At 36.1% G+C, this 18,726-nt stretch overlaps 1 protein-coding gene across 1 annotated transcript in view; it reads right to left on the bottom strand.

Annotated features, from left to right (window-relative positions):
• Positions 1-384: 384 nt before the first annotated feature.
• The window catches only part of LOC306872073 (ras GTPase-activating protein 3-like), a 62,486-nt gene continuing 44,144 nt past the window's right edge, over positions 385-18,726 (bottom strand). Inside the window, exons 16-23 of the mRNA XM_079420425.1 lie at positions 17,923-18,000; positions 15,951-16,024; positions 11,267-11,373; positions 9,869-9,951; positions 9,151-9,359; positions 5,364-5,467; positions 1,840-2,023; positions 385-599 (exon numbers count right to left, since the gene is read on the bottom strand). Of these exons, the coding sequence (XP_079276551.1) occupies positions 524-599; positions 1,840-2,023; positions 5,364-5,467; positions 9,151-9,359; positions 9,869-9,951; positions 11,267-11,373; positions 15,951-16,024; positions 17,923-18,000 (915 nt within the window). The 3' untranslated portion in view covers positions 385-523. The remainder of the gene's footprint in view (positions 600-1,839; positions 2,024-5,363; positions 5,468-9,150; positions 9,360-9,868; positions 9,952-11,266; positions 11,374-15,950; positions 16,025-17,922; positions 18,001-18,726) is intronic.

Consider the following 18,726-nt stretch of genomic DNA (forward strand, 5'->3'; position numbering starts at 1 on the left):
GACTGGACCCACAAACCATCGGCGTCACGCCACATGCTGGAAACGGCTGGACCGAGGACGTCTGCATGCTGTGACACACACCACACGTTTCCCACAATTCAGCGCTGCTTCCGTGGGTGTGACATCAATACTGAACGCGTGTGAACGGAGGAAACAGAGCAGAATATTTCTATACGAGTTCAAAACACGCTTACAGGCCTCACATCCACCAACAAAACCCTGTCAAAGCAAAGGATTGTGGGATCTGACCTTTGGTCCAATACTCTGTTTATAAAAGCATCCACCGCTAGAGGACGTCTGCTCGTCTCCTAGTTTAAAAGCATCATCAAACGTTAAAACGTGCCGCGAGGCGGAGCTACATCGTCCACAGAAGTGCGCAGCGGCTGTTGATTGATTAAAATCGTATAAAACACCAGAGGTTTAGCTTTTGCCTGTGGCCGCCTTCCTGTCAGCTGTAACTCAGTTTCCTGTCTGAGACGGGACTGTTGCCACGGAGACCGCGCGGTGTCTGCAGTGGGTGTGGTCAGATGGAGTAGGTGGAGCTTTCTGACTGCTGGCGAATGTAGCACTGGAAGCTCTGATCACCGATTGGATGTTCCCTGTGAACACAAACACGCGATGCGTTAGAATGACCAACAATAACTTTCAATTATAAGCATCAAATAAAGTTAATCAGTAAGTCAAAGTACTGTTTTTTTTCAAATCCAGAATTATTTTAGAATTCTTTGTATACTATTATAGTATGCATTAATATTTTGAATTAGATTTTATTTTTATATTTTCAGTTTTCAATTTAATTTTAGTTTGTTATGTGCTTTTGTAATTTTTATTAGATTTTTACATATGGTTCTATTTCTCTTTATTTTTATTTAAGTTTTAGTCATATTAGCCTATGTGCTTTTGTAATTTTTATTACCCTTTTATATTTCTGTTTATCTTTCATTTATTTTTTTCAGCTTTAGTCATTTTGTTGTAATTGTGTCATTTTTATTAGATTTTTTATATTTATTGTTTTCTTTATTTTTATTTTGTTGTGCTTTTCTGAATATTTATTCTATTTCAGTTTTAGTAATTTAACTCAAACTTATCGCACAGCACTATATATAAAATTGGAAACATTTATTCTATTCAACTTTATCCACATACATGCATTATAGTTGTGTAAAATGATATATATTATACATATCTCAAATCTCACCTGTCAGGTTTTCTTTTTTGTTGGAAAAAATAACTATATGTGACCCCGGACCACAAAACCAGTCATAAGGGTCAATTTTTCGAATCTGAAAGCTGAATAAATAATCTTTCCATTGATGTATGGTTTGTTATGATCGGACAATATTTGTCTGAGATACAACTATTTGAAAATCTGGAATCTGAGGGAGAAAAAAAATCTAAATATTGAGAAAATCTCCTTTAAAGTTGTTCAAATGAAGTTCTTAGCAATGCATATTACTAATCAAAAATTAAGTTTTTATATATTTACGGTAGGAAATTTACTAAATATCTTCATGGAACATGATCTTAATATCCTAATGATTTTTGGCATAAAAGAGAAATGTATAATTTTGATCCATACAATGTATTGTTGTCTGTTGCTACAGATATACCTGTGTTACTCATGACTGCTTTTGTGCTGCAGGGTCATATATTATCATCCAGCTCTAATATGTTAAATGCAACTATAAGACATGGAAGACATTAAAACATTATAAACATTAAGGTAATTTTTTCCCTGCTTTGCAACAATGTTTACCCTAACCCTAACCTACTGTGAAAAGCGCTATATAAATACACCTGACTTGGCTTGGCTTGGTATGACTGGTCACAGATACTTACTGGCTGCCGTACTTGGTTTTCCTGAACTTGTCTCGTTTGTACTGCATGTGCTGCTGCTCCAGTGTCTGTATGGCTGAGATGACGAGTCTCAGGGTTTTGTACGTCTCCTGCGGGTCGTCGATCACAAACGTGGAGTATTCCTCCTGCTCAGGGCCATCATACACCGACTTACTGCCACACGCCTCTGGATGGACAGATGAGACACACCTCATCAATTATATATCGTCTTCATTCTCACTATAATGTTCTCAATCATAAAATTCTCAACCTTTCTGACTCAAAGGTCCCCATTTTCAAACTTTTTTTTCTTAACATGCACTAAAACTAGGTGTGTCGATACATTAAGTTCTTCAACTACAATTGAATAAGAATGTTAAACGGATAGTTCACCCAAAAATGAAAATTCTGTCATTAGTTACAAAATGGAACGATCCTCATGTCGTTCCAAACCCGTGAGACCTTCGTTCATCTTCAGAACACAAATTAAGATATTTCTGATGAAATCTGACCCTCCACAGACAGCAAGGATACTAACACCATCAAGGCTCAGAAACGTAGCAAGGACATCATTAAAATAATCCACGTGACATCAGGAATTCAACTGTAATTTTATGAAGCTACGAGAATACATTGTGCGTAAAGAATACAAAAGTAACGACTTTATTCAACAATTCACCCTATAGAGCCATTTTGGAGAGTTTCACATACTTATAAAACAGTTAGTTCCAGTCCTCAATTCTGATTGGTCAGCAGCTGTGTTTCATTCACGATACTTTTTTTAAAATCTTTTTGATTTTGTATCTTTCTATCTCCTCTGGATATACTTGTCAATTGCCAATGAAGTAAATGGTCTGTCACTGATTCATTAATTGAATTGATTAGATACACGTGTGTTGAGATGTGATGAATTGAATAGAAAAATGAACTGTTTTCAATAGTTTGTGAACACTGAGGAAGGTCCTGCATGACCGAAACGTTTGTTGATTTTAACATGCACTGAGCACTATTTTGCACTTTATAAGAATAAAAGAAGATTGTTAGTGTCTCGGCATGTAATCCTTTCTTTTATTCACGATACAGCACGGCTATATCTGAACAACACCCTTAGCAGCATAAACAATCAATAATATAGCAATAAAAGTGTTCTGTGTATTATGTATTTCGGCAAAATGAACTGTTTGTTACTTATTTCATGACCCCTGCTGGCGTTATGTTGCATCTTTCATCTTTAATTTTGGCCCCTCCCTTCCCCGTCTATTAAACGCTTCTTACGCAGAGATATGTTGGATATATGGAAGCCCACAGTTTCCGAAGTAAGAAGGGAATATTACTGTATTTATTAGTTTTCTGTTTCAGGTATGGTATGTCCATATGTCCATCAGTTTACACTGTAATGACGCTTGCAAACACGCGCTGTGCCGCGAATCGGTCTGTTTTAAACTAAACGTTTTAAACTCTCATGCTGAGAGATAAGCAGATGCATGTGTGAGAAAATATCATATATAGTGTTAAAATAACACTGCAAAAAATATTTTCTTCCTTAGTATTTATGTCTTGTTTTCTAGTATAAATATCTACAAATTCTTGAATCAGGATGCATTTACTTGACAAGTAAAACGACTTAAGATATTTTGTCTTGTTTTCTGAAAATATTATTCACATTTTTTTTAAAACAAGCAAAAATATCTGCGAATGGGACAAGAAAAATAATCTTAAAGGGGTCATATGACGTTGCTAAAAAGAACATTATTTGGTGTATTTGGTGTAATGCAATGCGTTTATGTGGTTTAAGGTTAAAAAAACACATTATTTTCCACATACTGTACATTATTGTTGCTCCTCTATGCTCCACTTTTCTGAAACGCGTAGATTTTTACAAAGCTCATCGTTCTGAGAAGTGAGGCGGGCTCTGATTGGCCAGCTATCCAGTGCGTTGTGATTGGCCGAATACCTCAAGCATGAGATGGAAATGTTACGCCCCTCACCGTATTGTGATGCCATGTCCCGGCGCAATGAGACTAAAACAATAAAACCCATTATAAGCGAGGCATTTGTTGCATCCAGTGGGGACATAATTACTGATTATAATGATTTAGACTGTCTTTTACGTATTGCGTTGCATTGCGCCGTGTAAACATTACCTTGTCTGCATTTGTGATCGGAGAAACAACAAACAACAAGCACTACTCTACACTGCTCAAAACTCACGATCGAATCGTCAGTGGCAGAAACATACTTACAGGCTGAGAGTCAGAAGCGCCAGACTGTCCTTGCAAAGTTGGAATTGCCCCACTTTATAGAAACAGCCAGGACTGAATGCTACTCTTCCAGGTTCAGGAAATAGTCCTCCGTAAAATGCGCTGCACTCACTCTAATATTTGGGTTGAACAGTGTTGTAAATATAGCTTAACCACTGATTTCTAGTTGTGTCCTCTTTTGGAAGCCCAACAAACTTTCTCTTTCACAACGAAACACAGCGTCTCCAGGACACGACGCCGGCGGCAGCAACAATACTACAGCCAGAGTAATAGTTACGCCTTCTTTCATTGTGTATACATTTGGGCGGTGTTATGCAAATCCTCCCACACCGTGACGTAGACATGTGGGGAATGTTTAAATGAGACGTTTTAGGAGGGCGTGGACGAGTCTTAACTTTTATAAAGAATATCTCTTTGGTTTTGAGACTTTAATCTTTGCAACTTCAGGGATCTTATCTATGCAAGAACAACACTCCAAAGAGAAAGAAACACTTGAAATCACATCATATGACCCCTTTATTCACCTGTTTTTATTTAAGCTGTGCTTTTATTTGAACTGTTTTTATTTAAGCTGCATTAGATGAAGCATGTTACATTGGAACATTCTCTTGCCGTTTCATGTTGCTGTCAGGAACTATTTTTTAGCGAAAGGACAGCATTTGCTTACAGTATATCAATACATGCATTTTTGTTTTTAATATTTTTTATTGTGTGGTAACCGTTTTATAAAAGCAATAAATCACAATCAATTTATTCACAATACAGCACAGCCTCTCATACCTTATTTCTTACGTAAACAGCGCATGTACGCGGATACATTGTTTACATTCAAATCAAAGCGATTTGAAACCAAAGTCGTTATTTTTGTTTTCTTTGCGCACAAAATGTATTCTCGTAGCTTTGTAAAATTACGGTTGAACCCCTGATGTCACGTGGATTATTTTAATGATGTCCTTGCTACATTTCTGAGCCTTGATGGTGTTAGTATCCTTGCTGTCTGTGGAGGGTCAGATTTCATCAGAAATATCTTAATTTGTGTTCTGAAGATGAACGACATGAGGGTGAGTAACTAATGACAGAATTTTCATTTTCGGGTGAACTATCCTTTTAATTGAAGTACTTTGAAGTCAGACTTGTAAGTTTTCAGAGTTGACCACCACTGGACGCAGTGTAAATCCCTTTGGATAAGTGTGTGTCATAAGCATGAATGTAAATGTGACAGATTTAAACATAGTGATACTGTATCATGTGTTCACTCTCACTCACCCTGCATCTTGACTAGCTTGGCCATGTATGTGCTGTAGAGCGAGTAGATCCGCTCCGTCTCTCGGTCTCCGTCTACATCCAGCTGGATGTTGGCTGGAAGTCCACTGAACCACAGAAATACAGACACAAACGTCTCTGTATTACAAGTTTTCTCAAATATTATGTTTAAATATGTAAATGAGGCATTATCTAATTAAATGTGCACTTATTTGCATCCATAAATCTGAAGATTGGATAAATCCAGGTTCATAATTTTTTATTTTGTCATCATATTAGAGTTACAGGTTTTTCCAGAGGGGAAATTTCTTTTTATCACTCCATAAATCAGAAAATACTGTCAACAGACAGAAAACAAACACATTTTCACCGTGTTTTTAGGAGGATAGATCAGTGTGACTGAACCACGAACAAACCTTCCGAATATAGAGAGGAATAAAACTGTAAAGTTTGCTATTTGTAAAAGAAAAAAACTCTTTAAAGATTGAAATCTACACATGCAAATAGAGAAAGTGCAATAAAATAAATGTGTAGTTTGCACAGTTTCTTTCCTCCAGACTGAAAGAAGAGACGATATGGAGAAAAATAGACCAAAATCACAAAATTGAGAATAGATAAAACGTAATAAAATTATATTAAATAAAAAAAAAAATTAAACATATAAACATGAAATAAATAGATAAAATGCAAATGAATAAAGTGTCAAAAATTTGATTTAATATAAAAAACTTTAAAAAAATACATAAACTTAAATGTGTAATTTGGATTTTTTTTCAATTGTGTGGAAGACAAATGAAAGCAAAATAGACTAAAATGTCAAAATTGTCCAGTGCATGACTTAAAAATGCAAGCAGTTAAACGAAATGTAGTCAAATGAGAGAAAAACCCCCCACAAGGTCTATAGATGTGTTTTTTAAAGTTAAAACTACTTGTAACTTAAGCACTGTGTTTTTAGAAAACAGCGTCATGTGCAAAACGCTGCAAAAGATATGAGGCATCAGTAATTTTTTCCATCCACCTATTTTTATGTGCATTTTGGAATAGCGCATAAAAAAAACGCTGGATGGAAACGCCAAAATGCGCATAAATTCTGAAATGCACATAAAAAATGTATATATATATAGCTAGTGCAACCATCAAACATGTCCGTCTAGCACATTTGTGACCCGTGCTGCCAAAATGAGTCGGAATGCGCATGGTTTAATTTTGAGACGCCGCTCTATCCCGATACACATATACACAGATTTACAGTAGGCTAAATATATTTAAGTATTCAAGCAAACATAATCTGTTATATCTTAAGTGAACGTTTGGGGAAAAACATCTGATGTGTAACATTATATTAGATCCGTGCAGTACTGTAGGTCTTACTATAGGCTGTCTGTCTCATTACTTTTTACTTACTTTTAGTCATTTAGCAGACACTTTTATCCAGTGTTGACTTACAAATAAGAAAAACTAAAACTAACTGCACTCTTCACTCTAAGAGGCTTCACACTAAGAGGGCTTCACACTAAGAGGGCTTCACACTAAGAGGGCTTCACACTAAGAGGGCTTCACACTAAGAGGCTTCACACTAAGAGGGCTTCACACTAAGAGGGCTTCACACTAAGAGGCTTCACACTAAGAGGGCTTCACACTAAGAGGGCTTCACACTAAGAGGCTTCACACTAAGAGGCTTCACACTAAGAGGGCTTCACACTAAGAGGGCTTCACACTAAGAGGGCTTCACACTAGGAGGCTTCACACTAAGAGGGCTTCACACTAAGAGGCTTCACACTAAGAGGGCTTCACGCTAAGAGGGCTTCACACTAAGAGGCTTCACACTAAGAGGCTTCACACTAAGAGGCTTCACACTAAGAGGGCTTCACACTAAGAGGGCTTCACACTAAGAGGCTTCACACTAAGAGGCTTCACACTAAGAGGCTTCACACTAAGAGGGCTTCACACTAAGAGGGCTTCACACTAAGAGGCTTCACACTAAGAGGCTTCACACTAAGAGGCTTCACACTAAGAGGCTTCACACTAAGAGGCTTCACACTAAGAGGGCTTCACACTAAGAGGGCTTCAAATTCAAATTCAAATTAAGAGGCTTCACACTAAGAGGGCTTCACACTAAGAGGCTTCACACTAAGAGGGCTTCACACTAAGAGGCTTCACACTAAGAGGGCTTCACACTAAGAGGGCTTCACACTAAGAGGCTTCACACTAAGAGGCTTCACACTAAGAGGGCTTCACACTAAGAGGGCTTCACACTAAGAGGGCTTCACACTAAGAGGGCTTCACACTAAGAGGCTTCACACTAAGAGGGCTTCACACTAAGAGGCTTCACACTAAGAGGGCTTCACACTAAGAGGCTTCACACTAAGAGGCTTCACACTAAGAGGGCTTCACACTAAGAGGGCTTCACACTAAGAGGCTTCACACTAAGAGGGCTTCACACTAAGAGGCTTCACACTAAGAGGCTTCACACTAAGAGGGCTTCACACTAAGAGGGCTTCAAATTCAAATTCAAATTAAGAGGCTTCACACTAAGAGGGCTTCACACTAAGAGGGCTTCACACTAAGAGGCTTCACACTAAGAGGGCTTCACACTAAGAGGCTTCACACTAAGAGGCTTCACACTAAGAGGGCTTCACACTAAGAGGCTTCACACTAAGAGGCTTCACACTAAGAGGGCTTCACACTAAGAGGGCTTCACTCTAAGAGGGCTTCACACTAAGAGGGCTTCACACTAAGAGGGCTTCACACTAAGAGGGCTTCACGCTAAGAGGGCTTCACGCTAAGAGGGCTTCACACTAAGAGGGCTTCACACTAAGAGGGCTTCACACTAAGAGGCTTTCTTCTCCTGCGTCATATTCTTCATGTGATTAGTTTGAGCGGCGCTCTCTACTGTACAGACCTGAATCTACATTTCCTTCAGTCTGAGCCGGATTCACTTCACTTTTGCAGTCAAAGGGCTTTTACGTTTGCCAAAAATATAACTTTTTTATTTTAAAAACAAACCCTGCCCAGATTTAAAAAGTAACATAAAGCATTACTTTCCATAAAAAGTAACATAATTAGTTATGTTTTAGGGATTAATGCAATATTGCAATGCATTACTTTTAAAAGTAACTTTCCCCAACACTGGTAAGGAGTAGGGCTTTCAAAAACAATTCGAATTTTGAATATTTGTCAAATATCTTTGTGGAGAAGATGTTGTTTACGGCGAAACTGAAACCAAGTCATTCACATAGAACGCATATTTATTGCATTTTCTATCACCGCTGCGCTCGCGTCTCGCACAAGAGCCGCATGTTTAGAAAGCCATGTCAAATTAATGTAAGTTCAACTTTTAAAAAACATATCTCGAGAATTGATGGCGGTTTTTTTCCCAATCCCACTGCATCTCAAGTTTTTCTGTGATTGGTTTTCGGTCCTTTGTATTAAACTATACATGCATGCTGCTGTTTTGTTTCTAATTGTTTAAGCAACTTAATTCATTATTTATGGTTTAGAAACATTATTTTAAACATTATGCACTTTTGCAAAGATAGTCATGTTATTTCATTGCTTTGAGGAAACGTGCATTAGTAATATTTTTCTTGTGGCCTCAGGAGAGAAGACAAAAGCTTTTTTCCCCCTAAGTGAAATTATGCCTTTTAAATTCGAATTTAATTTGAATATTGGTAATATTTAAATACAAAATTCAAGTTTAGTTTTTCAGCCATTTTGACAGCCCTAATAAGGATTCTAACAATAAAAGTCTTTTCCCAGCTGAAACAGGAGTGATGTGGTCCAGACTCACCCTGTGCATGGAGTGCAGCCGGGAGCCGTGTCCGCAGACAGCTTGCAGCAGAGCCAGTGTCCGTTGAGGAACGCCGATGGGTGGTAAGTGCTCAGACGCTTGCGGTTACACTGACTGACCTTGGTCAGGATGTCGATCCAGTCGCGCGCCTCCACACAGTTATTGGCCTGGATGTAGAGCGCCCTCTCTGGCTGGATGACCTGGAACATCTGCAGGAAAAACACAGCACTGCTGCAGGTGACGTCTATGACACAATCAAATGTGACCCTGGAGCACAAAAGCAGTCATGAGAGTAAATTTTTTAAAATTGAGATGTAACATCATCTGAAATCTGAATAAATGATCTTTCCATTGATGTATGGTTTGTTATGATCGGACAATATTTGTCTGAGATACAACTATTTGAAAATCTGGAATCTGAGGGAGCAAAAAAATCTAAATATTGAGAAAATCTCCTTTAAAGTTGTTCAAATGAAGTTCTTAGCAATGCATATTACTAATCAAAAATTAGGTTTTGATATATTTACGGTAAGAAATTTACTAAATATCTTCATGGAACATGATCTTAATATCCTGATGATTTTTGTCATAAAAGAGAAATGTATAATTATGATCCATACAATGCATTGTTGACTATTGCTACAAATATAGCTGTGCTACTCATGACTGCTTTTGTGCTGCAGGGACACTTATGTGAATCTGAAGCGGTTTCTCTTACGTTCTTCATTTTGAAGGACTCCTCCTCGAGTCTCTCTACAGCCAGGATGTTCTCAATAGGGATGCTGCACAGAGCGCCCTCTCCTGGACACAACCACAGACACACATCAGCGCTGATGACCACACAGACACATCAACAACCAACACAAACCAGAATAAACACTTAAGGATGGTTGTACCAACGGGGCAGGAATATGTTTGATTGATTCATATATATCAGTGTTTTCTGCAGGTTTCAGTGTGTTCTGCTCAGTCTTTGTCTCTGGTGTGCACAAAAATCACACCTGTACCTATATTTCTATATATGACTCTATTTCATATATTTTTATGTCTTTTGTAATATAAAATACACACATTACTGTTCCAAAGTTTGGGATCGGTAAGATCGGTAGAAGTCTCTTCTGTTCACCATTTATTTGATCAAAAATACAGTAAAAATTGTGAAATATTATTAGAATCTAAAACAGCTGTTTTCTATGTGAATATGTGTTAAAGTGTAATGTATTTCTGTGATCTGCAGCTGTATTTCAGCATCATTACTCCAGTCTTCAGTGTCACATGATCTTCAGAAATCATAATAATATACTGATTTACTGATTTCAAGGACAGTGCAATTATATAGAATACAAATATTAAGAAAAAGAAAAGTAGAAAAAATGAAAGAATAAAATAAAAAATATAAATATAAATATAAATGTGCAGGTCAGTATGTTGTTGACTTAAATAGTAATAAAGAGGAATGTGCAAAAAGTTGTCCAGGGTATTTAAATAGCAGCAGTATGAGGTAGAGAAAATTATGAATAGCTTATTGATATGGTGATATTAACATGGAGTCATGTTTATCCTCGATAAATAAAAGTGTTAATTTCTTAAAAAAAATCTTACTGACCCCAAATTTTTCAAATGTACTGTAGACTTTTTTATATTTTGAAAAATGCATACTATTTATGGTTTTACATTTATTCATTTACATTTATTCATTTAGCTGACGCTTTTATCCAAAGCGACTTACAATTGCTATATATGTCAGAGGTCGCACGCCTCTGGAGCAACTAGGGGTTAAGTGTCTTGCTCAGGGACACATTGGTGTCTCACAGTGGATTCAAACCCGGGTCTCTCACACCAAAGGCATGTGTCTTATCCACTGTGCCATCACCACCCGTTTTGAAGTAAAAGGAACTTTTTTTAAATTTTAATAATTCATGCATCAAAGAGAATCAGTGTTTTTTTTTTTTTTTTTTACAGTAATTACCAACTCAAATGTTTCTTTATATGGCGTATTATTGTGATATTGCTCAGTGTTGATGTTCTGTTTCTTCACAAACACATGATGAGACGTGCTTCAGGACTCAGATGAACACACCTGTAGCGAGAGTATGGGACAAACCTTTTGCGTTACCTTTGGTTTTGTGGTAGGTGAACTCGTGGTTGGTCAGGCGGAACCATCTCTTCTTGAAGTTCTTCAGACCGAAGCGGTTTCGCCCTTGAGCTCGTTTGATCATGAATCTGGAAGGTCAGAGGAGAACCAGTCTAAACTCAAACTGCTTCCAGTCTCAATCACACACTAACTACATCCGCATTCATATTAATAATCAACTCAACAAACCCAACCACTGCACTCATTTATCATATTACTGATTATTTTCACAATAAACATCTTATTTCTCTCTAAACTGATTGTTCAGGGATTCTGTTGAATACACTGTGAATACCAGCTGATGTGTATTTGTCTTCTGAATGTATAATGGACATTTTTACATTTCCAGATTTTGTTGAATGAATTCTAGTAAATATTGTGTAAAATAAGTGTACATATAATTTCTGTTTTCCAGTTCTAGTTCCAGTTCTAGTTCTAGTTTATTAAACCTAAAACCATATAAAAAAAATTGTTACTTGAAATAAACTTTATAAAATGAAATAAAATAAAATATATATTTTTTTAAATTATAAATTGATAAATTAGGAAAACTACAATAACTAAAATTAAATAAACAACAATTATTGCATTCAAATTAATAAAAACTATATATACATATTTTAAAATAACTAATACAAACTTTTTTTTACTTTAACTTGAAGTATTAAATTAAGTACAACTAAACAAACTAAAATGAATAAAAAAAATAAAATAATTATATAGACATAATAAAATGACAAAAATGCATAAAAATACTAAAACTTTAACTGAAATTAAAAGGAAAGAAAATACTAAAAAATAAAACCTAATTTAAAACATTAACTGTTTTTTTTTCCGTTTGAATTTTTCTGGACTCCTTTTTAATGGTTTAAATGAATTGTGTTAATCAACAAGCATGTCTAACTAATTAAAATCATGAAACTTACATAATTTCAAATCAATTTATTAAAAGTTTAACAAAAATGACATGTTTAGGGCCCTATTTAATTTTTTCTCACCATATATTTTATTGTTACCAAAATGTTATTGTTACCGGGGAAGTCGTGGCCTAATGGTTAGAGAGTCAGACTCGTAATCCAAAGGTTGTGGGTTCGAGTCTCGGGCCGGCAGGGATTGTAGGTGGGGGGAGTGAATGTCCAGCGCTCTCTCCACCCTCAATACCACGACTGAGGTGCCCTTGAGCAAGACACTGAACCCCCAACTGCTCCCCGGGCGCTGCAGCATAAATGCCCACTGCTCCGGGTGTGTGTTCACGGTGTGTGTGTGTTCACTGCTGTGTGTGTGTGTGTGTGTGTGTGTGTGTGTGTGTGTGTGTGTTCACTGCTGTGTGTGTGTGTGTGTGTGTTCACTGCTGTGTGTGTGTGTGTGTGTGTGTGTGTGTGTTCACTGCTGTGTGTGTGTGTGTGTGTGTGTTCACTGCTGTGTGTGTGTGTGTGTGTGTGTCTGTGTTCACTGCTGTGTGTGTGCACGTTGGATGGGTTAAATGCAGAGCACGAATTCCGAGTATGGGTCACCACACTTGGCAGTATGTCACTTCACTTCACTTCTGTTAGAATTATTTGAATGCATTACAACAACTTAATTTATTCACATTTATTCTTGCAATAGCCTTATAAAATGTATTTATTTTCCTCAGAAATACTGCTGTGTATTTCAATTTTTACTGGATATCACATGAAGATATAAAACAATTTCATTTATTTTTATTTTAATTATTGAAAATTATACAAACTTGATTTTTTTTTTTCAAAAAAACATTCAAATTAAATCATGGAAGAAATTTGTGATTATTCCTTAAAAAAATTAAGTTTTAATAAAGTTATTAGTAGTAGTAGTAGTATGCACATTATATAGAAAAATAGTAAAGTATTTCTGGCTCAATGTCTTCAAGTTAAACCGAACGTTTATTTTGACGAGTTGCAGTGAATACCTTTTCATTTCTGTGTATGTATGATATGATACTTAAATAACACTGGGGCATTCTGATTACTAGTAGGAAAGAAAAATCACTGATGAGATCTTTGTAACATTTATAATCACAATTGATGAAATGAGACTAAATGGAGAGCAAATGGAGACTTTCGCTGAAGTCTCTCCTGCTTCTCAGATGTTTCTCCCGTCTAACTGTATCAATCAATCAATCAAACTTTATTTATAAAGCACTTTAAAAACACCTAAGTGGACCAAAGTGCTCAACAGTGCTGAAAATAAAAGTCATACAACATAAAATACAATTAAAACAACATTAAGAGACAAAAAAAAATAAAATAAAATCAACATCAGGTGTCAAAGGCCAAGGAAAAAAGATATGTTTTAAGAGACGTTTTAAATAAAGATAATGAAGAGGCAAATCATTCCTTAATTTAGGAGCTGCCACAGCAAAGGCACGGTCCCCTCTTACGCTTTGTTTTTGGCACATTCAGGAACAGCTGATCAGCTGACCTGAGAGAAGGCACTAGCGTCTATTCTGATGAAAACAGATACAAACTGAACAGCAGTGGAAGGGTTAATGATGCGACGGGGGCGAACAGCAGCGTGAACAGAGCAATATCAAACAATACAGGCATATGGTCAGAAAATGCTGCGTCACAGATCTCAAGGTTATGAACAGGCAAACCACAGGATAAAACAAGATCAAGTGTATGTCCGCGTTCCTGTGTGGGGCCAGACACAGACTGCACCAGATTCAAGAGTCAATGAGATATAAAAAGTCACATGGACATTAAAATCCCCAACAATAAGGACATGATCGTATTTAGGCATAATATCAGCCAGAAAATCAGAAAAGTCATTTATAAAGTCCTTATTGTATCTGGGAGGCCGATAGACCACTGCACACAGCATTTTAAGAGAACGACCCAGCTCAAATAAACTCAGTTCAAAGCTGCTAAACGAGGATGTAGCAATAGTGGTTTACATTTGTAGGCATCCTTATAAATGATTGCTATTCCTCCTCGTCCCGACATTCGTGGGGAATTTAAATAGCAGCAATTATTCGGTAAGAGTTCAGAGATAGCACTTAACTCACCAACTCTCAGCCACGTCTCAGTCACACAGAGAAAGTCCAAACCCCTGGACGTGAAGAAATCCTTTAGAATAAAAGTTTTATTCGCTAGCGATCTAGCATTCACCAGCCCAATCCTGATAGGAAGGTACCAGCCAGGCCTCCATAGGGTCCAGCAAACGCCGAGAAATAGAGAGGCGGGGCACCGCTCGGTACTCAGTCCAGGAAACCATGGAAGAGAGCGCTAAGCCAGTTTTTATCCTCACCAGCCGACCACTGCGTTTTCCTCTGCGACGGAGGTGCTTACGCCGGGTGTTTATAACAGGAAAGCGGCAGAGAGAAGCTGGAATGCCTGATAGAAGTGGGGGCAATGTCTTTTGTCCAGCATAATCAAATTTTACTAAATCATTGATAGAATGTCGGAAATCCAGTAGTGTTTGACGATCGTACACCAATAGAGACTCAACATTTAGAACAGCAAGTGACACAAACAACACAAAACAGCACAGCGCTTGTAAGACCAGACGGCTCATACGTACTCATATAAGCTCACACACATCTCGTTTCAATCGTCTGTGCTGCTCCACGTTCATTTATAGCAACTAGGGACTCGTGTGTGTCTGCTGTATTTCTCATCTGAGAGCCAGTAGTGAAACCTCACCGAAATCTCCATTGAGTCTCATGCTCTCTGAAGGGTTTGCGCACTAGGAAGGGTGCGAGAGTCTGTGCTCACTAACAGGAAAGGGAGAGCCCAGCAGGAACATCAGGAGAACAACAGAGACACCGAGGAGGCTACGACGGGGGTCAGGAGGTTAAGGGTCAAAGGTCACAACGGCAGCTTACCTGCCAGAGCCTTTGGCATCAAACCTCTTAATAACGAGTTTAACGCTCCTGCGTCCAGCAGAGAAACACACACACACACACACACACACACACACACACACACACATGCTGATTGGTCTGGCACCAGCGTTGGGAAGTAACTAGTTACATGTAATTAAATTACGTAATTTTTAATTACAAAATAAATGTAATTGTAAGAAAACAATGTGTAATTAAATTACAGTTACTTATGAAAATGTTAATGAGTACAAAGGGAGTTACATCTGATTTAGTACATACAGATTTAATTGAGTGACTGCTTTAATATATGAGACAGCGATGCTTCAGGAGTTTAGGACACATGCCTATTCAATAACTGCTTCCTATTTGGGTTTATATATGCTTTATTTTTTAAGATTAACTTTTTATTTTCCAAGGCATTGTTAGATGCCAGTGTTTCAGTCATAGCTGTGCAAAGATTTGATTTAAAAACAGTATCATAGCTACTAAACTATTTCTTGTTATGGTTTGAAACCAGTATTTAATCTCAGAATGATCTCAAAGTAAGTCTGATTTTGTGGTGGTCATGCTTTAAAATTAAATGATTATAATCTTAATTGAAGTGATGAAGGATTGTGACAGTAATCACTGTACGGTTAAACCTGCCTGCTTTACATGTTTCAACATGATTATAAATTTAGAGAAGTAATCAAATGTAATCAGTTACATTACTTTAATAAAGTAATTGAAATAGTTACACTACTTGTTACATTTTAGACAGGGTAACTTGTAACCTATTACATTACAAAGTAAGCTTCTGATAGAGTGAGCGTCTCTCACCCTTCCTTCAGCATGATGGGCGTCTCGATGCTCTTCTGATCCCAGCGGGCCGAGGACGAGATCAGATCCAGGAACTGCCACACAGACACACATATAGAGATATAGATATATATATATATTCACATCTCTTCCATCTAAGCTTGACCCTCTAACACTTCTGTTTCTATTCTTTCGACTTTTCTTTCTTTGTAAAAAAAAGAAAGAAAAAAAGAGATCCCTCTAACATTAATGTTTTCTGTTTTTCTTCTGTTCTATCTACTTGTTTTCTATTTATTTATTATAAAAACTTGTCACAGCACTTGTGTATCTTTGCTCTTTTGTTGGTTTTGATTGCTTCTATTCTCCTCATTTGTAAGTCACTTTGGATAAAAGCATCTGCTAAATGACTAAATGTAATGTAAATATATATATATTAGAGGAAGGGCGATATCGCTAAATAAATATCATATCACGATTTTTTTCACAATTTTATCACGTTTCTGTGTCATGTTGGTTTTACTATTTTGCAAGTCGTCTGAGCATTACAGCCAAACTCATTTCCTTATTTTAAAAACAAAGCCTTTCAAGGTAACAAAATATTAAAAAGAATGGCAAATATAGGCCAAAGTGAGCGAAGATAAAAATCTTTGTCATTATTTTATCTTTATAATTAAAAAATAAGAACAAAGATGCACATTACAAATACACATAATATACAAATAAAACAAAAAGTTTTTTATTTTTCAGGTACAGTAGGTGTATTTAGAATATTAAAATATTAAAATAAAACACTATATACATCAATTGTACATTGATTCTTATTAAAGCAACTGTATTAAAGTTCTTCAGTCAAGAGCAGTGAGTGATTTTTCTCTTTGTGTTTTGTTGTTTTATTAACATTATAAGAATAGTTCACCCAAAAATGAAAATTCTGTCAAAGTGTTTTATTTTTATACCATCGTTTATTCGCTCTCAGGTTGGTTTAAACCTGAATGAGTTTCTTTCTTCTGTTGAACGTTATCTATTTGATTAAATTCAATGTGGACCAGCTCCTGTTTGGTGACTCACATTCTTCAAAATATCTTTTTTTGTGTTTAGCACAAGAAAGAAATTAATACAGGTTTGGGAAACATGTGAGTGAATAAATAATGACAGAATTATACTTTTAGGGTGAACTATCCCTTTAATGACAAGCGGCAGCATGTTTAGTTCTGCCCCTTTAAGAGCTGTTTTTCTCTCAACTGTTTACTTTCACTTCAGACATAACTAACTGTTTATATGTATATGTTTTATAACTCTTTGAATGGGGAAACATCGAATTCTCCAAAAGTGTTTGCCAAGCTTAAGATTTAATTTCATATTTGAAATCACCAACGAAATCTGACAGCATCAAATCTGTCTCATAAATGTTGTTTATTTTGCTCAAATAGCGTTGAGTTGGACAGGCTTTTTAGTATGCGTGCGCATCAGAACAGCACATATGACATTGTTAACCAGCAAGGCTTTAAAGCAAATAATGTACTTTTGTGAATAAGTGCAGTGATGTGACTGTACCGTATATTGAGTATACTGGTGTGCATTACAAACCGAACGATTCGTTGGAGTAATCCTATTATATTTAGAAAATAAAAGAGCTTTTCCTCACTTTTAAATAGCTTGTACTTTCATTTTCGAATTAGCGGCATTTTGACGTCAATTGTTGACTTGGCAATAACAAAAGTACGACTCACTTACATTAAACACAGAATGTTTCATTTATTACCCAAACGAATACAAATACACCATGCTATAGACCTAATATAAAATAACAAATAACTTATGCTACACAAACTTTAAATATAAAACACTGAAAATCGGCAAACACAGTGGAACCAAATAAATAAGAAACGAATGTTTCTGTATCAAAAACGTACCGAACTGTGAATTTTGTGGCCCGTTACACCCCTAATATAAATATAAATATATATATTATATATATATGATAGACACTCACGTTCTTTACTGCATCTGCGTACTTTTGCTCGTTGAAGTAGTCGTAGAACGCAGCCATGTAGGACTCTTTGAAACTGGCCTGTCAGAGAGAGACGAGCGCGTTCATTATTTTACAGAGAGGAACAGAACAGAAGCGTTTTTCATCAGAATATCAGTCCGCTATATTCTGATGAGTTATGAATGACAAAAAAACCCATTGAATCTACATATGTATGTTTTTGTGCAAAAATGTGTCTTTGTGTTCAGACTTATGCTGTGACATCACCCGCTTTTAAAAGCAATGGTTTGTTTTTGGTGATTTGAATGAAGATAAAATAAAATTAAATATAATTATTACATTAAATATTGAAACAAAATTTGAAGAAAGAAAATCTGTAATGTTGCCTTGGCAACAAACTGAAATACAATAAGTTAAACTAAAACTGAAAGAAAAATAAAATAATTAAATTGTATACTGTAAAAACACAGAAAATCCCAAAAACTAATAAATGACAAAAGCACATAAAAAATACTAAAACTAAAACTGAAAGAAAAATGAATTAAAGCTATATCAAAATACATAAAAAACGCATACAAATATGGAAAGCATGTAAAAAATTACTAAAACTAAAATAAAAAATAATTAAAGCAATATGGAAATGTATATAAAACATTTTGAACACAAATTACTAAAACTAAAAGAAAAATGAAATCTATAAAGTAATATATAAAAAAAAAAAGAATAAAAACAGAACATAACAAAATTACTAAAACTGGAAGAAAAAATTATTGAAGCTATATAAAAATATAGAAGACATAATAAAAC

This window comes from Barbus barbus, assembly GCF_936440315.1.
Source record: "Barbus barbus genome assembly, chromosome: 7".
NCBI lineage: Eukaryota > Metazoa > Chordata > Actinopteri > Cypriniformes > Cyprinidae > Barbus > Barbus barbus.